Below are 26,395 nucleotides of genomic sequence, written 5' to 3'. Positions count from 1 at the left end.
TCATACCTCGATCACCACGCTTTCATTCTTTCTTTCAATACTACTGGAGGAAAATGTGCCTTCTGCTGTGACTGGGGGGAAGGAAGGTCTATATGCTCTAACAAGGTCTAGCTGGTCTACCTGTTCCAGTCTGCCAGTCCCTTGCTGACCTTTTATCTAAACGGTCTATTACTTATGCTGTGGTACTAACGTCTTCAACTATTATCAAAGAACTATTTCTCCCTTCAATTCTGTCACAGTTTGCCTTTAGCTTTTGAGGAACTATTTATTGATGCTTAAATGTGTATAATTGCTAGTCAATGTATACTGTCCTTCCCTTCTTCGTCTCTTCTAACAGTTTCAGACTTCAAGTCTCTTTCCACAGCCACCCCAGCTGTCTTTTGGTTTCTATTTGCACAGGATGTCTTTTTGTATCCTTTCACTTTCATCCTATTTGCTTCTCTGAAACTGAAGGGAGCTTCTGATAGACAGCATAAAGGTGTCATTATTTTATGCATTCTGCCAACTCTGCCACCAAGAAATACTACTTCATGAACACTAGAATGGCAATAATTAAAATAAAATTTTTTAAAAAACCAGAAAATAACAACTCTTGGCAGGAAGTTGAAAAACCACACATTTCTGGTAGAAATCTGAAAAGGTACAACCCCCATGGAAAAGAGTCTGGTAGTTCCTCAAAAAGTTACCATAAAACCCAGCAATTCTGCTCCTATGCATGAGCTCTAACTGAAAACATGTACTTGAACTAGCACATGCACACCCATGTTCACAGCCACACTATTTATAATAATTAAAAGGCAGGAACAACCCATTTGTCTATTAACAGATAAGCAAAATATATATTCACACACAATGGAAGATTATTCAATCATATGAAGGAGTAAAATTTTGACACATGGTAGACCACAACTGAAAAACACTTCTAATTGAAAGAAACCAGGTACATAATTTCATATATTATATGCTTCCATTTATACAAAATATCTGGATTGGGTCAACCCATAAAGACAATAGTAAATTAGTGGTTATTGGGGGGTAGGTGGGGGAAAAATAGGAAGTAAATACCAATGGGTACAGTTCCTAGGGGGAGTAATGAAGATATTCTGATATCAGAAGATTCTGATGGCTATAAAATCTTATGAATATATTAAAAACCACTGAATTGGGCTGGGAATGCAGGTCAAGCGGTAGCACGCTCGCCTGGCATGCGTGCGGCCCGGGTTTGATCCTCAGCACCACAAAGATGTTGTGTCTGCCGAAAACTAAAAATAAATATTGAAATTCTCGCTCACTTTCTCTTTCTCTCTCTCTCTCTCTCTCTCTCTCTCTCTCTCTCTCTCAAAAAAAAAAAAAAACCACTGAATTATGTACTTTGCAAGGCTGAATGTTATAGTATTTAAATTTTATCTCAAATTTTTAACATCTTATCTTCGGTGTAAAAAATTTAAAGCAGGTTGCCTCCAGGAATAAGGGGTAAAAACTAATTTAGAAAGAGCATGAAAGAACTTTCTGGGGTGACAGAAATGTTCACTATCTTGGTAGGGTCCACAGTTACATAGATATATGCATATATTAAAATCGGCAAATATAGGCAACATTTACTCACATTACTATATGCAAATTTGCACCAAAACTATTTATAAATACTAAATTCAGTTTATGACATGTATATGGAAGTTCTTCTTTCTTTTTCTTGGTGAGGGGGTGGGAGCAGTACTGGGGATGAAACGCTAGGCATTGTGAGCATCCAGCCCTATGCTGAAGTTTTTGGTAGGACACGTACCAATATGTGCAGTTTACTTTAAAATACAACAAAAAACAAGATGGGTTAATGATATGGTTAGATAACAGTGGTATTGAGTATATAACATGTCTTTGTATACATACAATATATTATATATGGATATATAATCTTGGTGTTGAAAAAACAGTATACTATAAAGTTCTTTGAAAATGCTGTTTGATTGAAATTTTTCAAAACAGAATATTGATGAGGAAATTAATGAACAAGTAAATTACTGGCAAGTCACAAGTACCATGCAGAAACTTAGAATATGGTCATCAGACACGTATCTGGGTGGCAACATTGGGGCATCTTCCCTGGAAGACATGATATTTAAGCCCAGATATGAAGACTACATGAGGTCATCTGTGTGAGGATATCAGCATGAGTCTTCCAGGTCTCCTCTATACCCCTCCCCGAGAAGACCTTAATCCTAAGGCTCTGAAAGTTGGTGTGTTCAAGTGAGCCAATGGGACAAGGAGGGAGGTAGCAGAAAACTGGAGACAAAGACAGGCTCGAATCACATGGCATCCATATCAGCAGGGAACTGTGAATTCATCCAAGGGCAATGTTATGTCATTAGCGGGTGCAAAGCAGGGATGGTGGGACAGGAGGGGACGAGATGTGCCCTGATCATTAAAGTTTTAAAACATTGCATGACGTTCTATGAAGAATGGCACTAAATAAGGAATATAAAAACTATTGTCATAGTTCTTGCTATGACAAGGGTTGTTTGGAGGAGAGAGGGGGTGACACACACAGCAGGCAGTGACTATGGGGTGTGTGCAGAGAGGATGGCAGCACCTGCACAGGGACTTCTATCCTACAGGACAACAGGGAAACAGGCGCCCAGGACACATCCCAGGTGCGGGCCTCAAGGAATCGGGTAACACTTACTGAGATGTGGAAATCTTGGGAGACTGGGTTTGTAGGATGTTGGACTTCAGGATAAAAGAAAAAAACATTTTAATTTAAATTGAGCATAATTTGTGATTGTGAGAAACATAAGCAAAAGAAAAGAATCAGAATAAACAAGAAACTGTCAAAAGGCAGGTTTAGACTTACAATTTCTTTTCCTTTCAATAATCAATTTGACTTAAATGTACTAAGGACCTTTGGTCCAGTAAAAAGATTACTTTAATGGAAGTCAAGCTCACTAATTACTGATATCTACCTTTGGGGTTAAAGGTAAACTGGGGATCAATAGCTCTCTATCTCTACACTTAGGGGTCAAAGGAAAAAATCAGAAGTTGAATGTAGGAGGCAAGGTAGTCCACAAAACTAATACACAGAGGGAACATTTTAATTCTTAACGTCTGTCATCCCACCCATGGGCAGCTGCTGTCTATTTCAGTCCCAGACACATAGTACCTTGTGACGTTTTATACTAAACAGTGACTCAAATTTTAGCATCCATCCTGAAATCTCATTAGTTTAGCCAAAGTATAATGAGAAAACCATGGTCTTTGGAATCAAAGAAATCTAAATTTAAACCAGTAGCTTGGTGGCCTTAAGCAAATTAATTACTACTTCTAATGATTAATTTCCTATAAAAATGAAAATGAAAATAATTAAACCCAAGAATTAGCATTAAAAATAACATTTCCAGGGGCTGGGTTGTGGCTCAGTGGTAGAGCGCTCGCCTAGCACGTGAGAGGCCCTGGGTTTGATCCTCAGCACCACATAAAAAAAAAAAATAAGTAAGTAAAACAAAGGTATGTGTCCAACTACAACTAAAAATAAATATTAAAAAAAAATAACATTTCCAAAGTACCTGGCACATAGGAAAATGTGCTATAAAAAGGCACCTAATGCTCAGTTTCCAACTTCAGCAGCATAGATTGCTATTTGCAGAAGAGAAGACTCTTATGAGGAGGAACCACACAAAACAGGATGGATTTTTTTTTTCAGCATGTAACAAAGAAAGAAATAAAAGAAATCTATGAATAGGTCTGATAGATAGGAAATCAGAAACTTATAAATGGACAGGTTGGAAGATTTTATTCAGTTGTTTAGAACAGGAATGTATTATTTCCTGTGGAATCAATGTTCAGTTTACCTCTTAGATAAACTCAAAATGGCCCATGGCAATAATAATACAGTTAAAATATGATATATCTCAATAAAAGCAATAGGGGGAAACCAAGAGGCTTTAATATGCAATTTGACGTATGTTAGCAGCTAGCCCTTGAAAAGGTTTTATGGGGGACTTCTATGGTGACTCAGAGACGTTCTCAGGGTAATTCCAAACACAGAAACTGATGACCCTGATTCTTTATCATGTTGTAATTCATCTCAAATTTTATGGCTTCCCTTTCTTTCACTATAAGCAAAACACTTGCACAGTTAACAACCAAGATTGTGATCATTTATTTCACAAATGAGAAGGGATAATAGAGGCAGAATCAGAAGAAAAAATAGGAAAGCAGAAGAAATCACAAAGGATGTGCCCAAGTATAAAGAAAAGAGATTCAGACTGAATTTAGGGGAGCTCAGAAGAAAAGAGACTGAAAAGAAAGTAAAGCACAACATTCAATGTTGAAGAAAGAAAACAAAGTATTGAGAATCAGAAGCACAGGTTATTAAAAAGGTAGAAGAAAAACGTAAAATGCAAGCAAAGCCATCTGCGGTTTGCACCAAGGAAATGCTTACAGGTTGGTGATTCATAATTCTAAGTGTGGCACAGCAACAGAATTCTAGATTTTCCTTCTAATCCTCTATTATTTCCCTAAATTCCTCCAAATATTGTTTTTATGTAGATACTATTATGATAATGTTATTATTCTGTCCTATTAAGCAGGAGATAATAACATACCAATCAGAATGAGAAAGAGGATCTTTTAAATTTAAAAGTATATGCTAGAATAAAACTAAACTGCATTAGGAAAATCTCTTCAAAAGCCAATAGGTATGTTCTGTGAGTTGTAGGCAAATGAGGACTCCCGATGATTTCAAATCACAGACAGCAACTTTTGATTTATCCAGCAGACCTCACTGTCAAGTACTGAGATGCTTTTAGAAAATGTTGACAATTCTGAAAAAATGATTCATGAAGAGATGTTATAGACCGATAAAATAAGATTTTTCTATGGCCTGGTCTCAAATCCAGGGCATTTTTGCAAAACAAATGAACAACAAAACATAATTAATAATGAGCAAAACAAAAATAATTTAACCAGATCCAACTAGAAACAGGGACTCATCAAGCAAAACAACTTTCAAATCACCAAGGCCCAAGCCTGCCCCAACCACAGGCGCTTACTGAGGGCTGTGAGATCACTTTCAGACCAATGTTTCTACATATCACAACTATACGCACTTTGCCAAGTCAAATGCTTTCCACCTGCGGACATCATTTCTAAATGATCACCTTAATGGGAAAACAGGACTATAGAACTGCTAGTGGGGTACAGGAGTTGTAGGAATGCTTAAGCTGCTGTGAGTCCCTACCAGGCCTCATCTCTCTCATCTGTCTACAAATCTCTGTCAAACCAATATGACTGCTGATTTGATTAATAAAAGGTACAACTTTTAATAGCTTTGCTAACCCATGATAACAGTATGCCCTTATACATTTTCTCAGCAGAAACTGAAAATACAATCATGCTCATGAGTAGTAGGAATATATTTGAAACTAAAGAGTACAATAGCCACTGCTGACCTGTCCTCCAGTTTACCTTTTACTCCAATTTAGAATACTCTGTCCTAATTACCCACATTCTATTTTATCTTTCCTAGCAAGATCATTAAGTCAACATTTAACATCTTAGGGAAAGGCAAAAATTTTGAGAATTTTGTCCAACATATTATGTTCACGTTAATCATATACATTCCTTAACTTTAGAAACTGCATTCAGCTGCTTACATACAAATTTATATTACATCCAATCTTGAGGATTCTTGACAATTCCTTCCTTTAATTAGTGAATGATTTCATCTTACAAAAGAGCTATAGCTAAGGTCAAATTACTCTTTAAAGTCCAGTTTAATAACAGATTATGATAATTCAACTGATAAATTCTTTCAGAGGGACAAGCAATCAGAAACCTAAAACTATTAAAATATTATTTGCTCTATGGGAATTACTTATTACACGTTTACTCAACCGTATCTGCTGAAAGACATAGAAACCCTACCAAAGTTAATTTAAGAACTTACCAATTTCCCTTGCAATTCTGACAGCTTCATCTGCATCCTGTAAAAGCAGGAAATGAGACTCAACATTAATCCCATGAGGCACTGCGCAATGTCCTTAGGGCAGTCGTATATTGCACTACTGTCTCCTCTGATTCATTTAATGCTCAATTTTACAACCTTCTAACCCTTTTCATTCAGAGAAATGTAAAATTAATACCATAAGTGGAATGTAAATTCTACCTCATCATTATTATATTAAGAAACTCAAAGCAGTTTGAAATGAGCTGGCAGGAAGCACTACCAGAATTGCCAATGACTTGGTGCAGTTGCCGGAATTTAATAGCAGAATTTAGATGTTTACAATCAATACCGAATCATAAATCAGATCATTAAAGGTTGTCTGCAGCCAGCTTGTTTCTGTGTCGGATACTTGGGTGTCATGTTTTCCTGGATTCTGTCAGCAGGGGGAGTTGATTCTCTATTGTTTGGGAGGAGCTTGATCGATTTTCCAGAAGTCAAAAGGTAAATTTCCAGGATCTATAGGACTTACCAATTATTCAAAGAAATCCCTTTAGTGATCTCCTTGACCTTTTCTATTTTATTTCACCTTTTTTTCAGGTACATATTTTATCTTTAAGGTTGCAGTCTGTTACACAAAGCAAAACTTTAAATTCAATCAACTAACTAGTATGGTTTAAAAAAAAAAAAACTACAAAAAGCCAAATACAAATGCCTTCCTAAACACCACAAGGGAAGAGTTTATTGATATAAGGATTAGTCACTGCTAAACATCAACCAAGGCCACTGTACCTCTCACTAGCTGAAAGGCAACAAGTTTCCTGCATCTATATCACCCATTAACCCCCACCCAACACACCCAACAGGACCCTCCCGACAGGTTCCCATAGAAAGACCCCTAGAATTCTGAACTCCAAGTTTCCTCTTTGGTTTTATTATTTTTTGTAGTTCAGTGACACAAGCTAAAATGACTGAAGTTTTAGAAAACAACTTTAAAATACTGAAGTCTGGTATTTTTAAAGCTAATTTATTTAAAATGTAGCGTGACCATGTCAGATCCTCCCCCCAAAAGGCAGTGGGGGATGTTTATAACTGGTTCATTTATGTCTAATAAAAAAAAATCTTCCTTGAAAGTCTTCAGTACCTAATAACATCCCCTGAATAAGGAGGTTGGCAGGGGAAGTTGTCAGAAAAATTTAATTTCCTTTCATTAGCCAGTCTGCTCCACAAATAGGTGCTTGTTAAGTTCAAAGCAGTCCTGAAAGCGACATCAGTTTTAAGTCCTTTTTTTTTTTACTCCAAGCAGTCACATCTGCTAATGAGATTTCCAAATAACAATTGTTTTCAAGTCAGAGATAAATCTATAACCTCCCACCCCACGCCCCCCAAAATCAAGGTTTACTGCTTTATTACACCTTGCTGTATTCACTGACTTCACATTCTCCAAATTTTAGCTTAAAAGGATAAAAATCCATGAAAAGGGTCATTTAAGAACGTTAGTGGTTTCCACACATTGAGTTGGAAGGTTCTTTGTTCCAGCCAGTGACAGTTATTGGAGAATACTTGCTTTAATGGCCTCTCTGTCAGGAAGTGTTAAACCTGCCAAATGTGAACAATTAGTGCCTCTCCAACAAAATACAGGAAGAGTGATGGCTGATGAAGACTGGATTATAATAAGCCCAGAAGAAACTTTTAACATTTCTTTCAAATGCCTAAGACTATATTTACCAATGATAATCTGAGAGAAATTAAACTGCTATCCAGAAAGTTACCTGTAGAGAACTAATAGGAAATTTTTAAAGGATAATTCATTAGCAATATTTTATCATTTTTACACACACACACACAAACACTAGAGATGTGTGTGTGTATATAAAAAGAATAATATATAAACACAGCAAAGCTTCTAAAATTTCTTTAACTGCTACCAATCACTTCTGTAAGCTGCAGCAAAAATTATCTTTTAACTGGTATGCTTACATTTTCTTACTGTGAAAATTAAAATCCTACTAAACGAACTTTCAAATAATATCAAACTGCCTTAAAAATTAACTTTATACTTGTTGCCCATTCATCCCCCCTCCCCAAAAAATTATTGAGGACCTATTATGTACTAGACATTAGAAAACTTTATTATCAGTTTCAAAAAATAAACTGTCAAGTACACTCAGTTCCCAGATGGTCTTTCAGCATGCAGTTTTATTACTGAAATATATAAAACTACTTTTAAAAAGATAAAAAGGCTCATTTGGCTCCAAAGTCAACAGCACTGACACATGACATTGTAAAACCTCCCTATCAGGTTATAGAAAGAAAAAAAATTTAATAAAACTTTGAAACACCTATGAAAAGACCAACAACCATCAGGAAAAAAAAAATGTGAAACTGATTAAATAAGAGGTTCAAACAGAAAGAAATCCATTACATGGAAGGCTGAGGCAGGAGGATCGCAAGCTTGAAGCCCACCTGGGCAACTTAGTGAGACTGCCTCAAAATAGTAAGTAAAAGGGTCTGGGGACATGGCTCTGGCAGAGAACTTGCCAGGCCCTGGGTTCCATCCCCAATACAGCCAAACAGAAAAAAGAAAGAAAAGAAAAAAAATCCACAAGAATACATATGAAATATGTCCAGCCTCAGTCCTAATCATGGAAAGGCTGATTAAAGCAAGGAGATCCCACTTCTCATCTAGATACTGAAGCTGATAATGGCCAGGAGCGACCTGAAGTGACTCAGGCAGAAGAGCACTTCTCACACTATCAGTGCTGCAGGAAATATAATCTTTTTAAAAATAAACTGTTCGTATCCATCAGTACAAAGACATATATCTTTGACCCATCAATTTTACTCTTGGGAAATTATCCTATAGATATCCTCATACACATTCATACAGAGACCAACCTATAAAAGAAATGTGTTATTTTCAGTGTGTTGTTATTGTTTTGAAAGGAAAAAACCTGAAAACCAATTTGATAGGCCTTCTGAAGACTAGAACACAAATGGTACATTTATAAGAAACAGAATATTACACGGCCTTTAAAAAGAAAGAGGGTGGTCCATATGTTCTTACTCATCTATGTATATACTAATTCAATAAATGTTTACTCAGCAACAGTACATGAAATACATTTTCTGCCCTCGTGGAGCCTGTCAAAGCCTAATATGGGAAACAGAAACTGGAGTAAAGAAATCAATTGAGAGTCAAAATAAATGTTACACTGCACAAAGAGTTCTAGAAAATAAGAAAAGGAACCTGTTTTTGATAGATTACTCTGAAAAGGCCCTTCTGAAGTAAAATTTGGAACCTGAGGACAAAAGCGGCTCACTGCCTTCAGAAAATCAGGAAGAAAGGATTCCAGACAGAAACAACAGGTGAAAAACCCTAATTAGGAAGGAACTTAATTCCTAATTAATTTCTAGAAACAGAAAGTCTACAAGGCTGAAGCTGAAATGCACTAAGGAAGCGGGTGGGGCGGTGAGGCACCGAATCCTAAGGCCCAGGCTAGAATGGTGAAGCTTTGGGACAGTAACTCTTATGTGCTAAATATGTGCAAGTCACACCTACCCTAACTTGTTGGGAGAGAGGAAGGGGTAGTGAAAGCAAGGGGTGGACTGAATTGTCCCTCCTCCCCCCACATGGAATTGGGTGAAAATTCCTGAGACAACTAATCCCTCCCCCCCACACATGCAAATTCCTCCTACTGAGGGGAGAATGAAGGACCACAGCCCCCCACCTCCCGCATCACAACAGGCGCCAAAGAAGCTAAGAGCAGACTCAGCCCCCTCAGCAGGCCTGGAATTCAGGATAACCAGTTTGCATATGTGCATTTCCTGCCTTTTGTCTGCCTCAGCCCCCAAGTCCCTTCCCCCAGGCCTCCCATCCCTTAAAAACCCTGCTCACCTTCAGAGATTCCACTTATTGTTTTATCTATCTTCCTTCAAAGGAGGCTTTGAATAACCCTATTTTCCTTCCAATCTCTGAATATTTCTGGAGCAGTGAGCTGAAGTCCAGCCCCTTCCTGGTCTTTTTTTTTTTTTTTTTTTTTAAAGAGAGAGTGAGAGAGAGAGGGGGACAGAGAGAGAGAGAGAATTTTAACATTTATTTATTTTTTCTTAGTTCTTGGCGGACACAACATCTTTGTTGGTATGTGGTGCTGCTGAGGATCGAACCCGGGCCGCACGCATGCTAGGCGAGCGCGCTACCGCTTGAGCCACATCCCCAGCCCCCTTCCTGGTCTTTGTGTGGAAGAAGAGCCACGTTCTGACCCAGGAGGGAACAGGAAAGGCACCATCCAGGCATCCAGTAACTTACAAACTAATGGAAAAAACAGATCTTAAATGTGATTACATAGAAGCTAAGAAATGTCACTTGTCACCCATGTTACATACAAGTGGTAAGGAGGACCTGTGACAACACAGCATCTCTAACTCAAAAACAGATTCCTAGAAATCTTCTCAGGCATAGTGACTTTTTAAAAAGGCCTGACAGGGGCTGGGTTGTAGCTCAGTGGTAGAGCACTTGTCTTCCATGCGTGAAGTACTGGGTTCCATCCTCACCACCACATAAAAATAAAATAAATAAATATATTGTGTCCATCTATAACTAAAAAATTTAAAAAAAAAAAAAAGGATCTGACAAATAAAAGCATGGTGGAAAACAGTGGCTGGAGCCTCAAGGAGCCACACTGAAAGACAGAACTTCAGTCCAAGGGCGGAATGCAAGGCCTCACTCTGACTGCATTTGGAATAAGAGTGGCAAAAACTTTACCTATTTATCGTGTGTATATTCTTGAATCTCCATCTCCCTTCTCCTGTCTAGTTGGTTCCTTGAGTATCTCAAATGCCTGGAGCAGTGCACAAAACAGCTATTCAACAAACAGCTGTTGAATGAAGGAATGAAGGTGGGGGACACAAGAGCACAGGAAGGCAACACTGGGAGAAGAGCAGGGTCCTAAGAGAGTGGGGTAGCAGCAGTTTGGGTGAAAGAAAAACCAGCATCTTCTATTGTCTGTGGCATGCTTCTGTTTTCACCTAAATGCTACTCTCTCTGGGATGCCTTTCCAGGCCTCCCATCCAACATTATTTGTTCAATGAATAAACAACTCTCATCAGCTTCCATAAAAATAAATCTGCTGGTGTTAGAAGAAAATGTAGGGTCAATGCTCCAACACTGACGCAGGCACTGACTTCCTTAACAAGACCACTAAAGCTTAAGAAATAAAACTAAGAATCAATAAATGGGACAGAATCAAATTAAAAAGCTTCTGCATAGCCAAGGAAACAAGAGTGCAAAGACAGAGGGTAGGGAATGAGATCTTTGCCACCTGCTCCTCTGACAGGGGATTAATGCCCAGAATATATAAAGAAATAAAAAAGTTCAACACCAAAAATAAATATAACCTAATCAATAAATGGGCAAAAGAACTAAACAGACATTTCTTAAAGGAAGACACACAAATGGCCAACAAATATATGAAAAAATGTTCAGCATCTCTAGCAATCAGAGAAATGCAAATCAAAAGTAAACTGAGATTTCATCTCACTCCATTCAGAATGTCAATGATCAAGAACATAAATAAGGGGCTGGGGATGTGGCTCAAGTGGTAGCGCGCTCGCCTGGCATTCGTGGGCCCGGGTTTGATCCTCAGCACCACATACAAAGATGTTGTGTCCGCCAAAAACTAAATAAAAATAAAATAAAATAAGAGAACATAAATAAATAATAATAAATGCTAGCCAGGCACGGTGGCACATGCCTGTAATCCCAGTGACTCAGGAGACTGAGACAGGAGGATCAAGAATTCAAAGCCAGCCTCAGCAACTGCAAGGCACTAAACAACTCAGTGAGACCCTGTCTCTAAATAAAATACAAAATAGGGCTGGGGATGTGGCTCAATCGTTGAGTGCCCCTAAATTAAATTCCTAGTACTAGTGGTGGTGGTAGTAGTAGTGTTACCGCTGTTGTAGTAGCAGTAGTAGTAATAAATGCTGACAAGGATGTGGGGAAAAGGCACACTCATACATTGTTAGTGGGACTGCAAATTAGTGCAACCACTCTGGAAAGCAGTATGAAGATTCCTCCAAAATTCACTAGCATGGAGATTCCTCAAAAAAAAAAAAAAAAAAAAATATGACCTAGCTATACCACTACTTGGTATTTATCCAAAAGAGCTAAAATTGGCATACTATAGCAATACAGGAACATCAATGTTTATAGCAGCATAATTCACAATAATCAAGTTATGGAACCAGCCCAGGCGCTGGTCAATAGACAAATGGATAAAGAAAATGTGGTGTACATACACAATGGAGTTTTACTTAGCAACAAAAAAGAATCAAAGTATGGCATTTGCTAGTAAATAGATGGAACTGGAGAACACCATGCTAAGTGAAACAAACCAGATTCTCTCTTATGTGGAAACTAGAGAAATGTTGGGGCGGGGGGAAGGTGTGTGTGTGTCGGGGGAGGTAAGACATCACAGAGATATAGGGAAGATCAGTGGACTAGAAGAAGGAGACTGAAAGGGAAGGAAATTAATTAATTTGACAAAATCATGCTATGTGCATGTATAAATATACCACAGCGAATTCCACCTTTATGTATGTTTATAAAGCACCAATTAAAAGTAAATAAATAATGAGTGTGAGGAAAACGGGTGGTATAGAGGAAAAAGAATAGGAAGAGGGAAAGGGGGGGGCACAAAGACAGGAATGGAGTAAATTGAATTCCGTGCATGTACGGTTTTGTCAAAATGAACCCAAGTATTACGTATAAATATAATGCATAAAATATAAGCATAATTTAAAAGTAATAGGTGTGTTAGAACTGGGCACAGTAACATGGACTGTAATCCCAGCTGACTGAGAGGCTGAGGTGAGAGGATCATGAATTTGAAACCAGCCTTACAACTTAGTAAGACCCTGACAAAAAAAAAAAAAAAAAAAAAAAAAGATTGCAAAGATAAGGCACAATCTCATAAATGCAAAAGAATACTCATCTCTAGAGCATCAGTTTTGTAAACAAGTAAATTGATTTCCAAAGAGCTGTGGTGGCGTGTTCAAATTCACCTGAGTGACAGACATGAGGAAGGATTCAGAGCAGGGCATAGGGAGCCAGACAGGCTTCAGTTTCAGTACAGTTTTGGTTCAAAACAAAGAATACTCAGTGGAATACCTGGCAAAAGCCCAGTTCAATATTTACTCTTATCTCTGAATTCTTAGCCTAGCACATTTTTTTCACTACATCATGCAACTTCAAAAGTTGAAATTTATCTTTCAAAAACCTTTTCTTACAAACAATAGAGTACTGCCCTATTGGTAATTTGGGGTGGAGATGCTGGAAATTGAACCCAGGGCCACAAGCATCCTAAACAAATGTTCTATTGATCTATAGTCCTAGACCTATTTGAAATATTTTTCTTTCCCTTTTTTTTTGGTTCCATGGGTAAAACACAGGATTGCTTAACCACTGAGCCATGTTCCCAGCCCTTTTAATTTTTTAATTTGAGACAGAGTCTCACTTAGTTGCTGAGGCTGGCCTCAAACTTGCATTCCTCCTGCCACAGCCTTCCAAGTCATGGTGTGGCCACCATGCCAGACCCTATTTGTAATTTCTAAGTTAAATATTTAATTAAGTAAAATAAGAACCAAACTTTCTAATAATATAAAATAATCATTAAACCTTACTTTATCAAACACACTTTGCTCTTTATTTATATAAATCTCTTACAAGCAAAATATTACTACCACTTTGCAAATCCAATCTGGCATTATTTGAAAGGGCAAAGCTGATTCAGTTCAACAGTGCTAGCCTCAGAACATTCTTTTTTTTTTTTTTTTTTTTTTTTTTTTTTAAAGAGAGAGTGAGGGGGGGAGAGAGAGAGAGAATTTTTAATATTTATTTTTTAGTTCTCGGCGGACACAACATCTTTGTTGGTATGTGGTGCTGAGGATCGAACCCGGGCCGCACTGCACGCCAGGCGAGCACGCTACCGCTTGAGCCACATCCCCAGCCCTCAGAACATTCTTAAGACAGCACTCAGACCTGATAATGATGTGATACCCAGTACAACAGGTGAAAATACTCACAGACTCAAGACAGTAGATTCTACTAAAAGTATTCTTCAACACAGTAATATACTAAAATTTATTAAAATAAAAACAGAATGGGTCATAATCCCCTCAAATGGAAGAAAAGTAAAATATAAAAATTTCAGCTGAAAGAACAAATCTGATCTACTCATTCACTTACACTATTTTCAACTGAGTGCTCAGAATGTTTTTATTTTCATACAAAAGTAATAAGCAGAGAAAAAAACAAAAATAAATACAAATATGTCAGCAAAAACATATTCTAATGGTTTAAATCAGGAAGTTAAAAAAAGGAATAGTCCACAGCCGTATTTTATTCTCTTCTTGTAAGCAACAAAAATCCCTCCATCCATTGTTTCTTCCTCCCAGCAGGTCCTCAGAGCAGCCACGCTCAGGCTCTGAAGCAATTGAATTTCTGATGAGGAAAGGGGTACAGAAAAGAACATAACGGGGCTGGGGATGTGGCTCAAGCGGTAGCGCGCTTGCCTAGCATGCGTGCGGCCCGGGTTCGATCCTCAGCACCACATACCAACAATGATGTTGTGTCCGCCGAGAACTAAGAAAAAATAAATAAATGTTAAAATTCTCTCTCTCTCTCTCTGTCCCCCCCTCTCTCTCACTCTCTCTTTAAAAAAAAAAAAGAAAGAAAGAAAAGAACATAACTCCAAAGCAACAATTCAAGAAACGGAGAAAGAGGAAAGCAGCCAGGGACCAGTGCTCAGCCCCTTGACTCCTCTACAATGGCACAACTCACACCTTCCAATCCAGGAGTAATGGTGAAAACTGCTGCGTGACTCTGAGCATGCTGGGGCAGGGGGTGCTGCAAAAATCAACTAAGGAGATCACAAAAATATACAAAAGATCTGCCAAAAATCAGTTGCCTTCTCTGTAAGTCTGTTTGTTAGGCCCCTAGAGCATCCACCTGGGGGCCGACAGGAGGACACCAGCAGCAGTTAGAGCACAGGCACAGGGGCGAAAGGCATGGGCTCTGGGACTAGTATGCCTCTCTGGAATGCAGTTTCCTCACCTGGAAAATGAACATAGTAAGAGAATCTCTGTCATGGGGTCATGGAGAAGGTGACATTGGTTAAGAATGAAACTCCCTAGAACAGGACCTGGCCCACAGCAGGAACTCGATGAAGGTTAGCAATCTGTGGTCATTAAAATGGGCAGCCCACACCCCAAACTACAAGTGTGTCCCCTCCCTGCCCAGCGTTAGTTGTTGCCTCCTGTGTGATTACCCATCTCTGAATCTGCATGGTACAGAACTAACACTGGCACTACACTACTGCACAAAGTGGGTGTTTCATCTCTTGATCACACGAATCAGATGACCTGGTGAGCATGGATAAGGGCAGGAAGGGCAGGAAAAATACAACAAAGACAAGCAAACTCAGTCACTCTCTCCAGATGCTAACCACATAATATATTTTTACAGTGACATTAGTATTGAATCCTGACCATACCATCCAAGATCCAGGATACACTTCTTTCTGGGAATCCTGCTACACAGTTCACTTTTCTCGGTTGGTTCTAGAACAATTGTTCCACAAAGGTCTAGGGCTGTATCTCAGTGGTAGAGCATTTGCCTACCATGTGTGAGGCACTGGATTTGATCCTCAGTACCACATAAAAATAAATAAATAAAATAAAGGTATTGTGTCCATCTACAACCTAAAGAGTTAAACAAAAAAAAAAAAAAATACATAAATCAGCTAGGCGAGGAGGCACCTGCCTATAATCCCAACATTTTGGAAGATGAGGCAGGAAGATCAAGTTCAAAGCCAGCCTCAGCAACTTACCAAGGCCCTGAACAACTTGGTGAGACCCTGTCTCAAAATAAATAAAAAGGGCTGGTGATGTGGAACAGTGGTTAAGTACCCCTGGGTTAAATCCCCAGGACCAAATAAATAAATAAATAATCACTGTTTTATTAAGACATAATGAACCAGGAGTAAGAGCTAATCTGTACATAAAAAGTAATTCTCAAACTATTCTGCATAAATATATAAAGTTAAATAAAATTTCTTAACAACCCTGGGCTCACAAATGGCTTCCAGCTGATTGGATTTTCCAGTTCGTCAAAGACAAGCAGCAGAACCCTTCTATTTTAATATGCAATTGTCCCACAGAATCCATGGGGTGGTTCCAGGACCCCCTGAAGATACCAAATGTACAAATGCCCAGGTCCCATGTAAGAAGTGTCATACCATTTGTGTATAACCCACACACATCTTCTCATACACTCTGTCATCTCTACATTACTTATAATGCTTAACACACTCTAAACACTGCACAGTTGTCAGACTATTATTGCTTAGGGGATGGCAAGACAAAAAGGTATGTATACGTTCAGTATAATTTTTTTCCTAATATTTTCAAACCCAGGTTGGTTAATTCTAGAGATACTTCACCCAGAGGTACTCAGGATCAACTAACTATACTTTCAAATTTTTTGAAAACTTAGTACACTTTTCTATAATTATACAAGCAGCACAATAAACATAATTGAATCTTTTTTCAAAAAAAAAACTTTTAGGCATCATTGGAAAAAATCAATTATTCTTGGTTTAGCAGGGAAAAATACACTGATGTCTAATAGTAGAATTCTAACTGCTAGGGAAGAAGGGAAGAGCTTGCTGCCATTTTTCTTTCTTTTTTTGCTTTTTTAATGATTTCTTTCACACTAGCTTTTTTTTTTTTTTTTTTTTGGTTATTTGCTTCTTTCTGTTAAAGCAAGAGTATGATTTACTAATTAGGTGGCAAAACAATTACTACTTCAAACCTACACTATAGATTACAAAAGTCATACACATACATTACCATACTGTGCTCTGTGGTATAAATGGGTATTACTGTTCCCTCTTAAGGAAATAAGAACTCAGAGACATTAAATAAATTTCCCCAAAAAACTGCGCAGCAGGGTGCAGTGGCATACATCCATGATCCCAGCAGCTGGAGGACTGAGGCCGGAGAATTGCAAGTTCAAAGCCAGCCTCAACAGCTTAGCAAGGCCCTCAGTAGTGAGACCCAGTCTCAAAATTGTAAAAATAAATAAATAAAAAGGGCTGGGGTATGGCTCAGTGATAAAGTACCCCTGGGTTCAATCCCAAATACAAAAAAATTTAAAAGCACAGTGCAATGATAGGTGTTACAACTAAATGAGGCAATCTAGTCATCAGAGATTCCTGCCTCTGCCTCATACTTGACATTAAATAGACCATATAATCCTGCCAAATTCCACCATCTTTGTCAATACTATCTATTTTGCTGCATCATGATGCAATAAAATGTTTTCACCAGCAACAGAGCTATGTCTCCCCATCTCTCTCGCTTTTGAACTAACTCACTACTACTTAAACTTCAGGAGTCACTTGGCTGCCATTTCCACGGGAAACCCTGACATGATCTCCTAAACTAGGTTCTGTGCCACTCTTACGTGGGCTCCATGCACCCTGAGCTTGTTAAAATGCATTGGGACTGCATTGAAGTCAGAGCTGTGGCATGTAACTGTGGATAAGCATATGAGTTAGTATTCTAATTCCTGTTTTCCAACAAGCACTCTCTGCTGTCCACACTTGCTCCTGAGATCAAGGTAATCAGATGTTGAATAAAACCAAATTTGTTAAAGGCAAATATTTGATACTAGAGGACCACTTGAGAATTACATTTTAAAACCTTAGTTTCTCTCTAATAAAAAGAATGATTCAAGAGTGAATAACAAGCCATAAAGAAAACAGTGCCAGAAGACCACTTAAGTATTGCTCGCAATTTTTTTTTTTAAGTGCGGAAAAACCATCTCCTAAATAATCAAATAAGAAGGGGGAAATAGAGCAAATTGAAACCTAGCTAATTTACTCAAGTTGATGGTGACAATTACTCAGGGAAAAAAGTAGAATACAATTTGGTCAAAAAAAAAAAAGCTTAGTCTTAAAAATGTTATAGGCTAATATTAATTTTAAAGAACACTACAGAATTTTAAAAAGAATTATCTATACTAAAATTAGCACAATGCAAACTATTGTGAACACAGTTACTAAAACCACAAGAAATTTATTCGAATCAAGAAACCTCAATTTGAAGTCAGGGGTGTGGCTCAGTAGCAAAGCACATGCCTGCTATGCACAGGGCCCTGGGCTTGGTCCCCAGTCACAGTTCCAGATCCTAAATTTGGCATCTGCATTCTCCTCCGATGCCCGCTGCCGCTGCCCCAATGGAAGTCTCCCCAACACAAGGTGAGATGAGCCTCACAGTTGGTAGAGCTCTGACCTCCTTTTCAAGAACCCTGAGAATGAGAAACGATTGGGTTATCTGACCGGATTTGAAAAAGTTTATTACTGGAGGAAAAAACTTTCCTTATTACTGACAAAATATCAACTTTCTTTTTGTTCAAAGTCATAAGTCAAAGTTCACATGGAGGAAGACAGGCGGGTCTATGAGTCCATCATCATGCCGGCTCCAGCAGACAGTGGGTTCAGAAGGTTTCGGGAGCCCATCACCCAAAGAGAAGGAAACTTACCTGAGAACCTTGAGCACTTTCCTGTCACGACCTGTTGTGTTCACTCAAGCCTGGGCCTGGGAGAGAGGCCTCCAAATATTAGGCCACTGAGGCATGGCAGATACTGGCAGGCGTGTAATTAGAGAGGGCCAACCCGTAGGTTGGCAGCCCAAGACTCAATATTCCACTGTGAGACTCTCGGGGTTTCTTAGGCCAAGTCTGAGCTCTCTTTGAACCAGCCTTCTGGCCCTCAACACATTCAATTTTTCACCCAAACCCATGTTCGCATCTTCTTACACGGCACTATTTCACTAAGCATATTTCAGAATCACAGCTGACTGTTTTGGAAACTTTTAGTATGAATGGGTTGTGTAAGAGAGCCATAAGGTAAAAAAGGAAGCAAAATCTCAGACATCCGGTGTGGTGCATTTTTTCATTCATATAAGGAAGCTTCCAAAAGGAATTCATATTCCAAAATTATTTTTCTATAAAATTTATGGAGAAGACAAAGTTCATACAGAAGCAGAAAAGACAAATGAACGTGTGAAAAGCTGAAAACTCTCTTGAACCTGATAGTCTTCATCCTGCTTTTTCTCTTCCTCTATGGCAATCCCCATTTCTCTGCCCTGTGCTTTCTTTCTCTGAGCTGCTCCCCTTTCCTTCTTCCTCGACACAGACCCCCAAAACAACACTATCTCTTGAAATGAAGCCACTGCCAGGGCAAGCCCCTAGGACTGAATGAAAGCGCCCAGGCTTCTCCATGAACTGAGTACTGGCAAAGACTTTCAAAACCTACCAGAACATTCAGGGTCTCCTGATTTATATCATTAGTTCACACTGCTAGTAAGAATCTCAGAAAATACTGGGTGAGAAGGGAGAAAAACCAGAGGAGTTTAGGAAACATGGTGAATGTTGGACAAGGCCTCTTGGAGACCTCTTGGTAACTCCAGTCTAGATGCGCCAGCAAGGAAGGAACAGGCTCCTCCAAATTTGCAGGACAGTTCTTCACCACATGTCACCAGCACTCAGGAGTAGCCCTGGAAGCGGCTGTGACTCCAGCTCCCTCCTCACCACCTACAAGGAGCCTCAAGCCAGAAATAGAACATTTATAAATGAGCAAAAATTGACTGGGAAGATCCAGATAGTCAGCTTTTCAACTCCATATTGTATATTTTCCAAGAGCTTAAACACAAAAGTCAAATAAGACCCAGAAAAGGCTGGAGGCTTTACACATAAAATTAAATGCTCCCACTCCAGAAATGAAACATCAATTTTTAAATAAAGACCTGCAGATCTTGTAAACAGAATGATAAAGGGAAAATCATTGTTCTGCAACATGCAAAGAGAATTAAGGGGAAAAACTATAGCAGGCAATATCCCAACAGCAACCCAAGTATCCATTTCCCCTTTTGCCCTCCCACTGACAAGAGGAATTTTCACTAATTATTAATAGGAAATGTGTAATTTTCATCAATTCAGGTAATACAAGATTTACCTTAATTCCTGCCATGATTACAAAAGCACTCCCTCACAGTCAACAAACTACTGGTTCACGGTTATCAAGAGTATCCCTCACATTTCCCGTGTCCCTACCTACAACTGTCACCTTTGGACCTTTAATCAATAGACAGTCCCCTTGTCCAACGAGGCACAACACCCACTAACTTCATAAGAAAAAGTCTACTGTGCAAACAGAAGTGCAGGTTGAATGCCCTCCTGGCCACCCCTCCTTGACCCCCCCCCAGGGACTCCATATTCACTATCAAATCAGAATTTATCTGAACTGCGTCATCAGTACACTTGGGACTAAATTAAGCCCAAATTGAAAATCTAAAAAGGCCTGATTCAATATCAGAAAAAAAAATCAAAAATATAATGGCAGAAGCATACAGACTGACTAGATCAAGATTCATAACAACTAATCCAAATCCCTACCCGAATCTGCCCAAATCTAAAATGAGATGGCAAAGCTGGACTAATGCCCAACAACTGAAGGTCTGAGAAAGCAAAGATTCATCATAGTCTGCTCAGGGTCTCCCAAGGCTGCGGTCAGGGAGTGAGCAAGCTGCATTCTCACTGAAGGCTCAAGAGGGGACAAATCTGCTGCCAACCTCATTCAGGTTGGACGGTAACATTTGTCTCCTTGTGACTGTATGACTGAGGGCCTCAGCTTTTTTGCTGGCTCTTAGATAATAACAATCAACTTCTGTTACAATTTGTATCTGGAACATCCTCCCAAGGCTCATGTGTTGAAGGCTTGGTCCCCAGACTTCACTGGGAGTGCTACTGGGAGGTTGTACAGCCTTTAAGAGTTAGGGCCTAGTTGGAGGAAGTAGACCACTGAGGGTGAGTCCTTGTAGGACCCTCTGCTCTCTGTCCCTCTCTGCTTTGGAGCTGCCACAGGTAAGCATATTATGCTCCCTGCCATAATGTTCTGCCTCATCACAGGCCCAGAAACAGGTGACCATGGAGAGAAAACTCTGAAACCATGAATCAGCTATTTAAAAGACTTGAATGATTAGTTACTCGGTAGTTCCTGAAGACTTGCATATGAACCAGCGTGGATTTCAGAAAGATCACTAAAGCTGAGATGTTGAGAATTCACTGGATTGGAACCACAATGGAGACCAGTTAGAAAGCTGATGAAGTAATCCAGATTAGATGATGGCAACTGAACTTGGTGTTCACTTGGCAAGAGAAAGAAGTGAACAGATTAGAAAGCTACTAAAGTGAGTTTTCTGAAATTGTATTGATAAAGAATGATTCCAAGTTTTCCAAGTTTCCAGTTTGAGAAAAAAGCATCAAAAATGCCACCACTTTCTTAGGTAAAAAAGAATGAAGGATAAGAAGTTTAGAATAGGCATCAGCAAAATTTGGGGACTATATGGTCTCTGTCTTAACTACCCAGCCCTACCACTGTAGCAGAGAAGAAACCATAGATGATATGCAAAGAAACAAGCATAACTGTGGTCCAGTAAAACTTTAATGAAAACAAGCAAGCATAGGGCTCTAGCAATAATCCTTGGTTTAAAGATAAAGATGATGAGTTCAGTTTTTGACTTGTAACTTTCAAGGTGCCTCAAGGACATTGAGTATTGACAGCTGCTTAAGAAGACATTAGATATGAATTCTGAAGCTCAGAAGATATATCTGGAGTATTTGTTTGATTGTTTATTTATCTGAAGTTTGGCAGAAAAGATGGTAAATGAAGTCATGAAATACAACACAAGAAAATATCCTCCTGAGAATCCAAAAGAAAACCAACAAGTAGGAGTGAAAACAAGAGGGAGGATTTGCAAAAGAACTATGAAGGAGCACCCAAGCAAGTCAAAAACACTCACTAAAAACCAGAACTGAATAATGTGGCAGCAGAAGTTATGTCAAGAAGGAAAGATGACTAGGAGATGCAAATGCTCAGAAGAGATTTAGATAAGGTCAGGATTAAAATTATGTGTTGTACTGAGCAAAAGGGAGGGAGTGCTGGGAGCCTTGGCAAGAGAACCCAGTGGCAGTGAGCAGGGAAGCCAGACTGCAGCAGAAGAAAGACAACTGAAAGGTGTGGTCAGGAAAGCTGTAAGGCAGGTCTAACAGGAAGGGCATCCTGCTTTAGGAATGGAGAACCATCTATGCCTTTCCACTAATCCTGTGTGTTCTGTTCATAGTCACAACTTTCTCGTGCAGCCAAGTGATCAATACTGCTGCAGACTGAGCATTTCTAACACTAATGTAAATACAATGGAAAAAAAAAAGATGATTGTTAAGACAGAAAACAGAAGAACTAATCTGTAAAAACTAGCTTGTAAAGGCTGAGACGGTGAGTCTGGGGTGCGGGAGGAGCCAACTCTATACAAGCTGCAGAAGCCCTCCTCCTTATGAAGAGAGAGAAGGTATGACGTGAATGAAAAAAGACTAAGGTAACTACAGGTGTCCCTCAGTACCACGGAGGACTGTTCCACGCTCTCCCCATCACCACAATACCAGGATCTGAGGATGCTCAGGTCCCTTCTGTGCCATGGAGTGGTGCTGGCATGTTGCCGAGCATATCCCTCCCTACACTCTACTTCAGCCTCCTGCCCTGTGATACGTGAATGACCTGCACAACAGAAAACTGTCCAGCAGGAAATGCCAAACACAACAAAAGCAACATGGAGATTAAGAGTTTTGCAGATTAACTCAGATCACAAGAAGGAAAGTCTCTCTTCTCACCAGAAAAAATAAATGACTTTTCCTGGGATGGGGGGACTCACACATCCAGTTTCTGCATTTCCCCCTTGGCAGCTTTCAGCCGCAAGTCATGTGCGGAATGTTTGGGAATCTAGTCACCCAGGGCTCTACCACTGCCTCACCCAGGGCTCTACCACTGCCTCACCAGGGTTATAATTTATATTGGTAAAGACAACATCACAATGTTCAAAATTTACATGAAATCCATAGATCTGACAGCACCATTTTTTTTTTTTTAAGAGAGAGTGACAGAGGAGAGAGAGAGAGTTTTTAATATTTATTTTTTAGTTCTCGGCAGACACAACATCTTTGTTGGTATGTGGTGCTGAGGATCGAACCCGGGTCGCACGCATGGCAGGCGAGCGCGCTACCGCTTGAGCCACATCCCCAGCCCCTGACAGCACCATTTTCAATCACCAAGTTTTTCTCTCATGAAAGGCTAAGTCAATACTGATTCATTAAATACAATGCTTAAGGCACTTCTCTTTACACTGAAAATAATCCAAGTGTAAACAACACTGATTTTTTTTATCTCATGTATATCCAAAAAAATGATAATTACATTTCATCCTAGAACTGTCACAAAATGTTTGGTTGGAGGACGGGTATTATAAAGATAACAGAAATACAGTTTCTCACCTTTACTACCCCATCAAAGCCAGGGATTGTGTTAACCTTTGCTTTCTTGGCTAATAATTTGCTTTCAATCTTGTCACCCATGGCTTGAATAGCATGTGTGTCAGGTCCAATGAAAATAACATCTTCTGCTGCCTGCAGAGAAAAACAAGTTGAAATTTATAACAAAAACATTACATAGCATGATAAGGAGTCATAATTTAATTTTTTAAAAACCATACATGTTTGCATAATTACATAATAACTATAATTATTATATTTATATATCAAACTGAAAAGTAAACCTCTGCGCCAACACATTAAAATACACAATGCTGTATTGCTTACAGAACATGTGTACATAGACATATTGAACAAATTCAGGTCACAGAAGATCTGAAAATAATGCAGCAACTTGACAGCAACAGTATTCTTTAGAAAAGCAACCTCTATGACAAGATATTTTTATACAATACCCTGTACCCAATCAAAACAGTAAGTTCACCTTTAAATTGCCTTGTGAATCTTTGTATCCTCAATACCATGCAGCCCAGAACTTCATACAAAATACCCACATATACTGAATGCCAACTCTGTGCCAGGTTTTGAGCTACATGTCAGGGGATAACATGGATAAAGACTACAGGATATTAGCAAATCCAAGGAAACATGAATAACCCAGAAATAAGGAGCAGAATTGTTTTACAACCTGTGACTACAAAAGGTGAGTCAGGAATACAGTGGGAACTCAACAAGAGAGTTATAGTTTCCAATAAATAAATAAATAAGTGAATTGCTCTGTATAAGTTATAACAGCTCTCTGACAACGGGTCTACCTTTGTGTGTTTATGTCATAATCAGCAAAATGGTAGTGGTGAAAATAGTAAGTGGGGACACAATGGAATACAATATAGTTAGAGGCAAGGCAGATGTTGTCTGACATAAAGGATGACATCATTAAGCAAAGAAAGTTAAATATAAAAAAGGAAAAAGCTGATGTGCATTCTAGGCATCCCCTGGGCAGGATGCCTAACTACTGGTTCTTCTAGGACCCATGGTCAGGGTTGGGGTGACCATAAGTCACACTGCTTGTATATCATGTTACGTCACCTGCTCTACCTGTTGGGGTGGCTGCTTGTGAAGATCCTGGCAAGGGAAAGGAGCGCCATTCTCCTGGTAACCAGAGCCCTCACAGCTTGCTGCTTGGACAGGCCTCCGAGCCACAGTGGCGGAAGAGGAGTAAACCCACCCAGAGCAGGAGGTAGAAACAGAACAGGGAATCACAAAAAGAATATGTGAGAAGATACATATTCCGGAGAAGAGATGATGACTTCAACTCTGCACATGTTGAGCTGAGAGGCCCAGGGGACAGTCTAGTAACCCTGTCTGGAAGGCCAATAAGGCAAGTCCAGGCTGAGATAAGAATCATAAAAGGTTACAGAGTATAGGAGGAAGTTAAAAATGGCAACTGAACTCATTCAGAACAAAGGTGTCGAAAAGCCACTGCCTCTACTGTAGGGGAGGAAAAACACCTCTTCACTCTACCCTTCCAAGTTTATGGCTGAGTCATCCACTACTAGTGACAGACTAACAGAACAGAAGCACATGGGTTTATGTACTGTAAGTTTTACCTGACCCACAAGCCCTCATAAGAAAATGAAGACCCAAAGAGAGAGTTAAACTTGAGCATTTCTTATACAGACTTGATAAAGTGTGGTCAGTCATGGGAAATGACAGGGCAATCGCAGTAAACTGGGGAAACTCTCAAGGCCTGCTCACTTACTCGGGCATGCTCTGTGTCCCTCCACCCTTTCCTCCAGGACCAGGAAAGGCCTTACAACCTGTTTAAGAGATACATCAAATAGTAGGAAAGGGGATAGGAAAGGCAGCAGAATACAACAGTCACTAATATGGAATTATGTAAAAATGTGAATGTGTAACCGATGTGATTCTGCAATTTGTATTTGGGGTAAAAATGGGAGTTCATAACTCACTTGAATCAAATGTATGAAACATGATATGTCATGAGCTTTGTAATGTTTTGAACAACCAATAAAAAAAAAAAGAGATACATCAAAAAAAATCCCTAGGTTTATAGTCTGCTTGACAGGAGAATGATGGAAAAGGGTTCTGCTTTTGTTATTTTCTCAAACTCCTTCAGCTCACAATATTCAATATGCCTAGAGGTCATATTGGGGTAACTGCCTGAGGCCCATCAATTATAAAGTGAAGCACCAAGCTGTATACCACAACTATTAGGTGTTTGTTTTTTCTGGAACAGAATTTTTTTGTTGTTCTTTTTAGATAAACATGGCAGTAGAGTATATTTCGACATATTATACATACATGGATATAACTGATTCTAATCAAGATCCCAGTCTTGTGGTTGTACAGGATATGGAGCTTCACTGACAACTATTAGGTTTTCTCTACTACCCAGAAGTCCCAACAGACAGCGAACACTAGAATAAGACACTTCGGTCCGCAGAACTCCAATATAGACTATAGGAATCCAAATACCTACAATCATTAGTATTCCAAATGGCAAATTTGGGGTAAGAAACTTCTTTAGCCACAAAAGATGCTCATAAAGTACCTCTCCATGAAATGTTTGAATCTAGTTTTAGCAGAACCTATTGTCATTAAAAAAATCTTATACAAAATCATAAAAATATAAAACACATGAAAAGTGGAGCTGTTGTACCTGAGAAGAGTTGGCAGACCCAGCACTCCCTGCAAACCAGGTCTCCATCTTTATAAGCCATCCATTATGGACCAGGGCAGTAATCATACTCGTTTCTCTTTATCCCAAACCTGCCACTCACTAAATGCTATGAAAGGCAAGAGGGGACAATCATGCTTCCACACCAATTGTCTTTCCATATTCTCATTTTACCTGCTAAGACAGAAAAACTTCATTATAAACGCTGTTTTAAAAACCACTATGCCAGGCAGATGTAATCAAGCAATCAGAATACCCACACAGATGGAAGAGACAATGTAAATGAGAACATCCAAAATACATCATGATT

The 26,395-nt window shown here is 39.1% G+C and overlaps 1 protein-coding gene across 6 annotated transcripts in view; it reads right to left on the bottom strand.

The window, feature by feature from the left end:
• Positions 1-26,395, bottom strand: part of Pcca (propionyl-CoA carboxylase subunit alpha) — a 345,878-nt gene that overhangs the window by 218,006 nt on the left and 101,477 nt on the right. For 4 of the 6 annotated variants that reach the window (XM_078016291.1, XM_078016287.1, XM_078016290.1 and 1 more), the window contains exons 7-8: positions 23,388-23,519; positions 5,942-5,978 (exon numbers count right to left, since the gene is read on the bottom strand). In XM_078016291.1, coding sequence (XP_077872417.1) covers positions 5,942-5,978; positions 23,388-23,519 — 169 coding nt within the window. Of the gene's footprint in view, positions 1-5,941; positions 5,979-23,387; positions 23,520-26,395 lie in introns of those variants that run through there. The other 2 variants (XM_078016289.1, XM_040281688.2) reach the window with 2 other exon arrangements.

This window comes from Ictidomys tridecemlineatus, chromosome 6 (assembly GCF_052094955.1).
Source record: "Ictidomys tridecemlineatus isolate mIctTri1 chromosome 6, mIctTri1.hap1, whole genome shotgun sequence".
In the NCBI taxonomy this organism is placed as follows: Eukaryota; Metazoa; Chordata; class Mammalia; order Rodentia; family Sciuridae; genus Ictidomys; species Ictidomys tridecemlineatus.
This window is presented reverse-complemented; position numbering and strand designations above follow the sequence as displayed.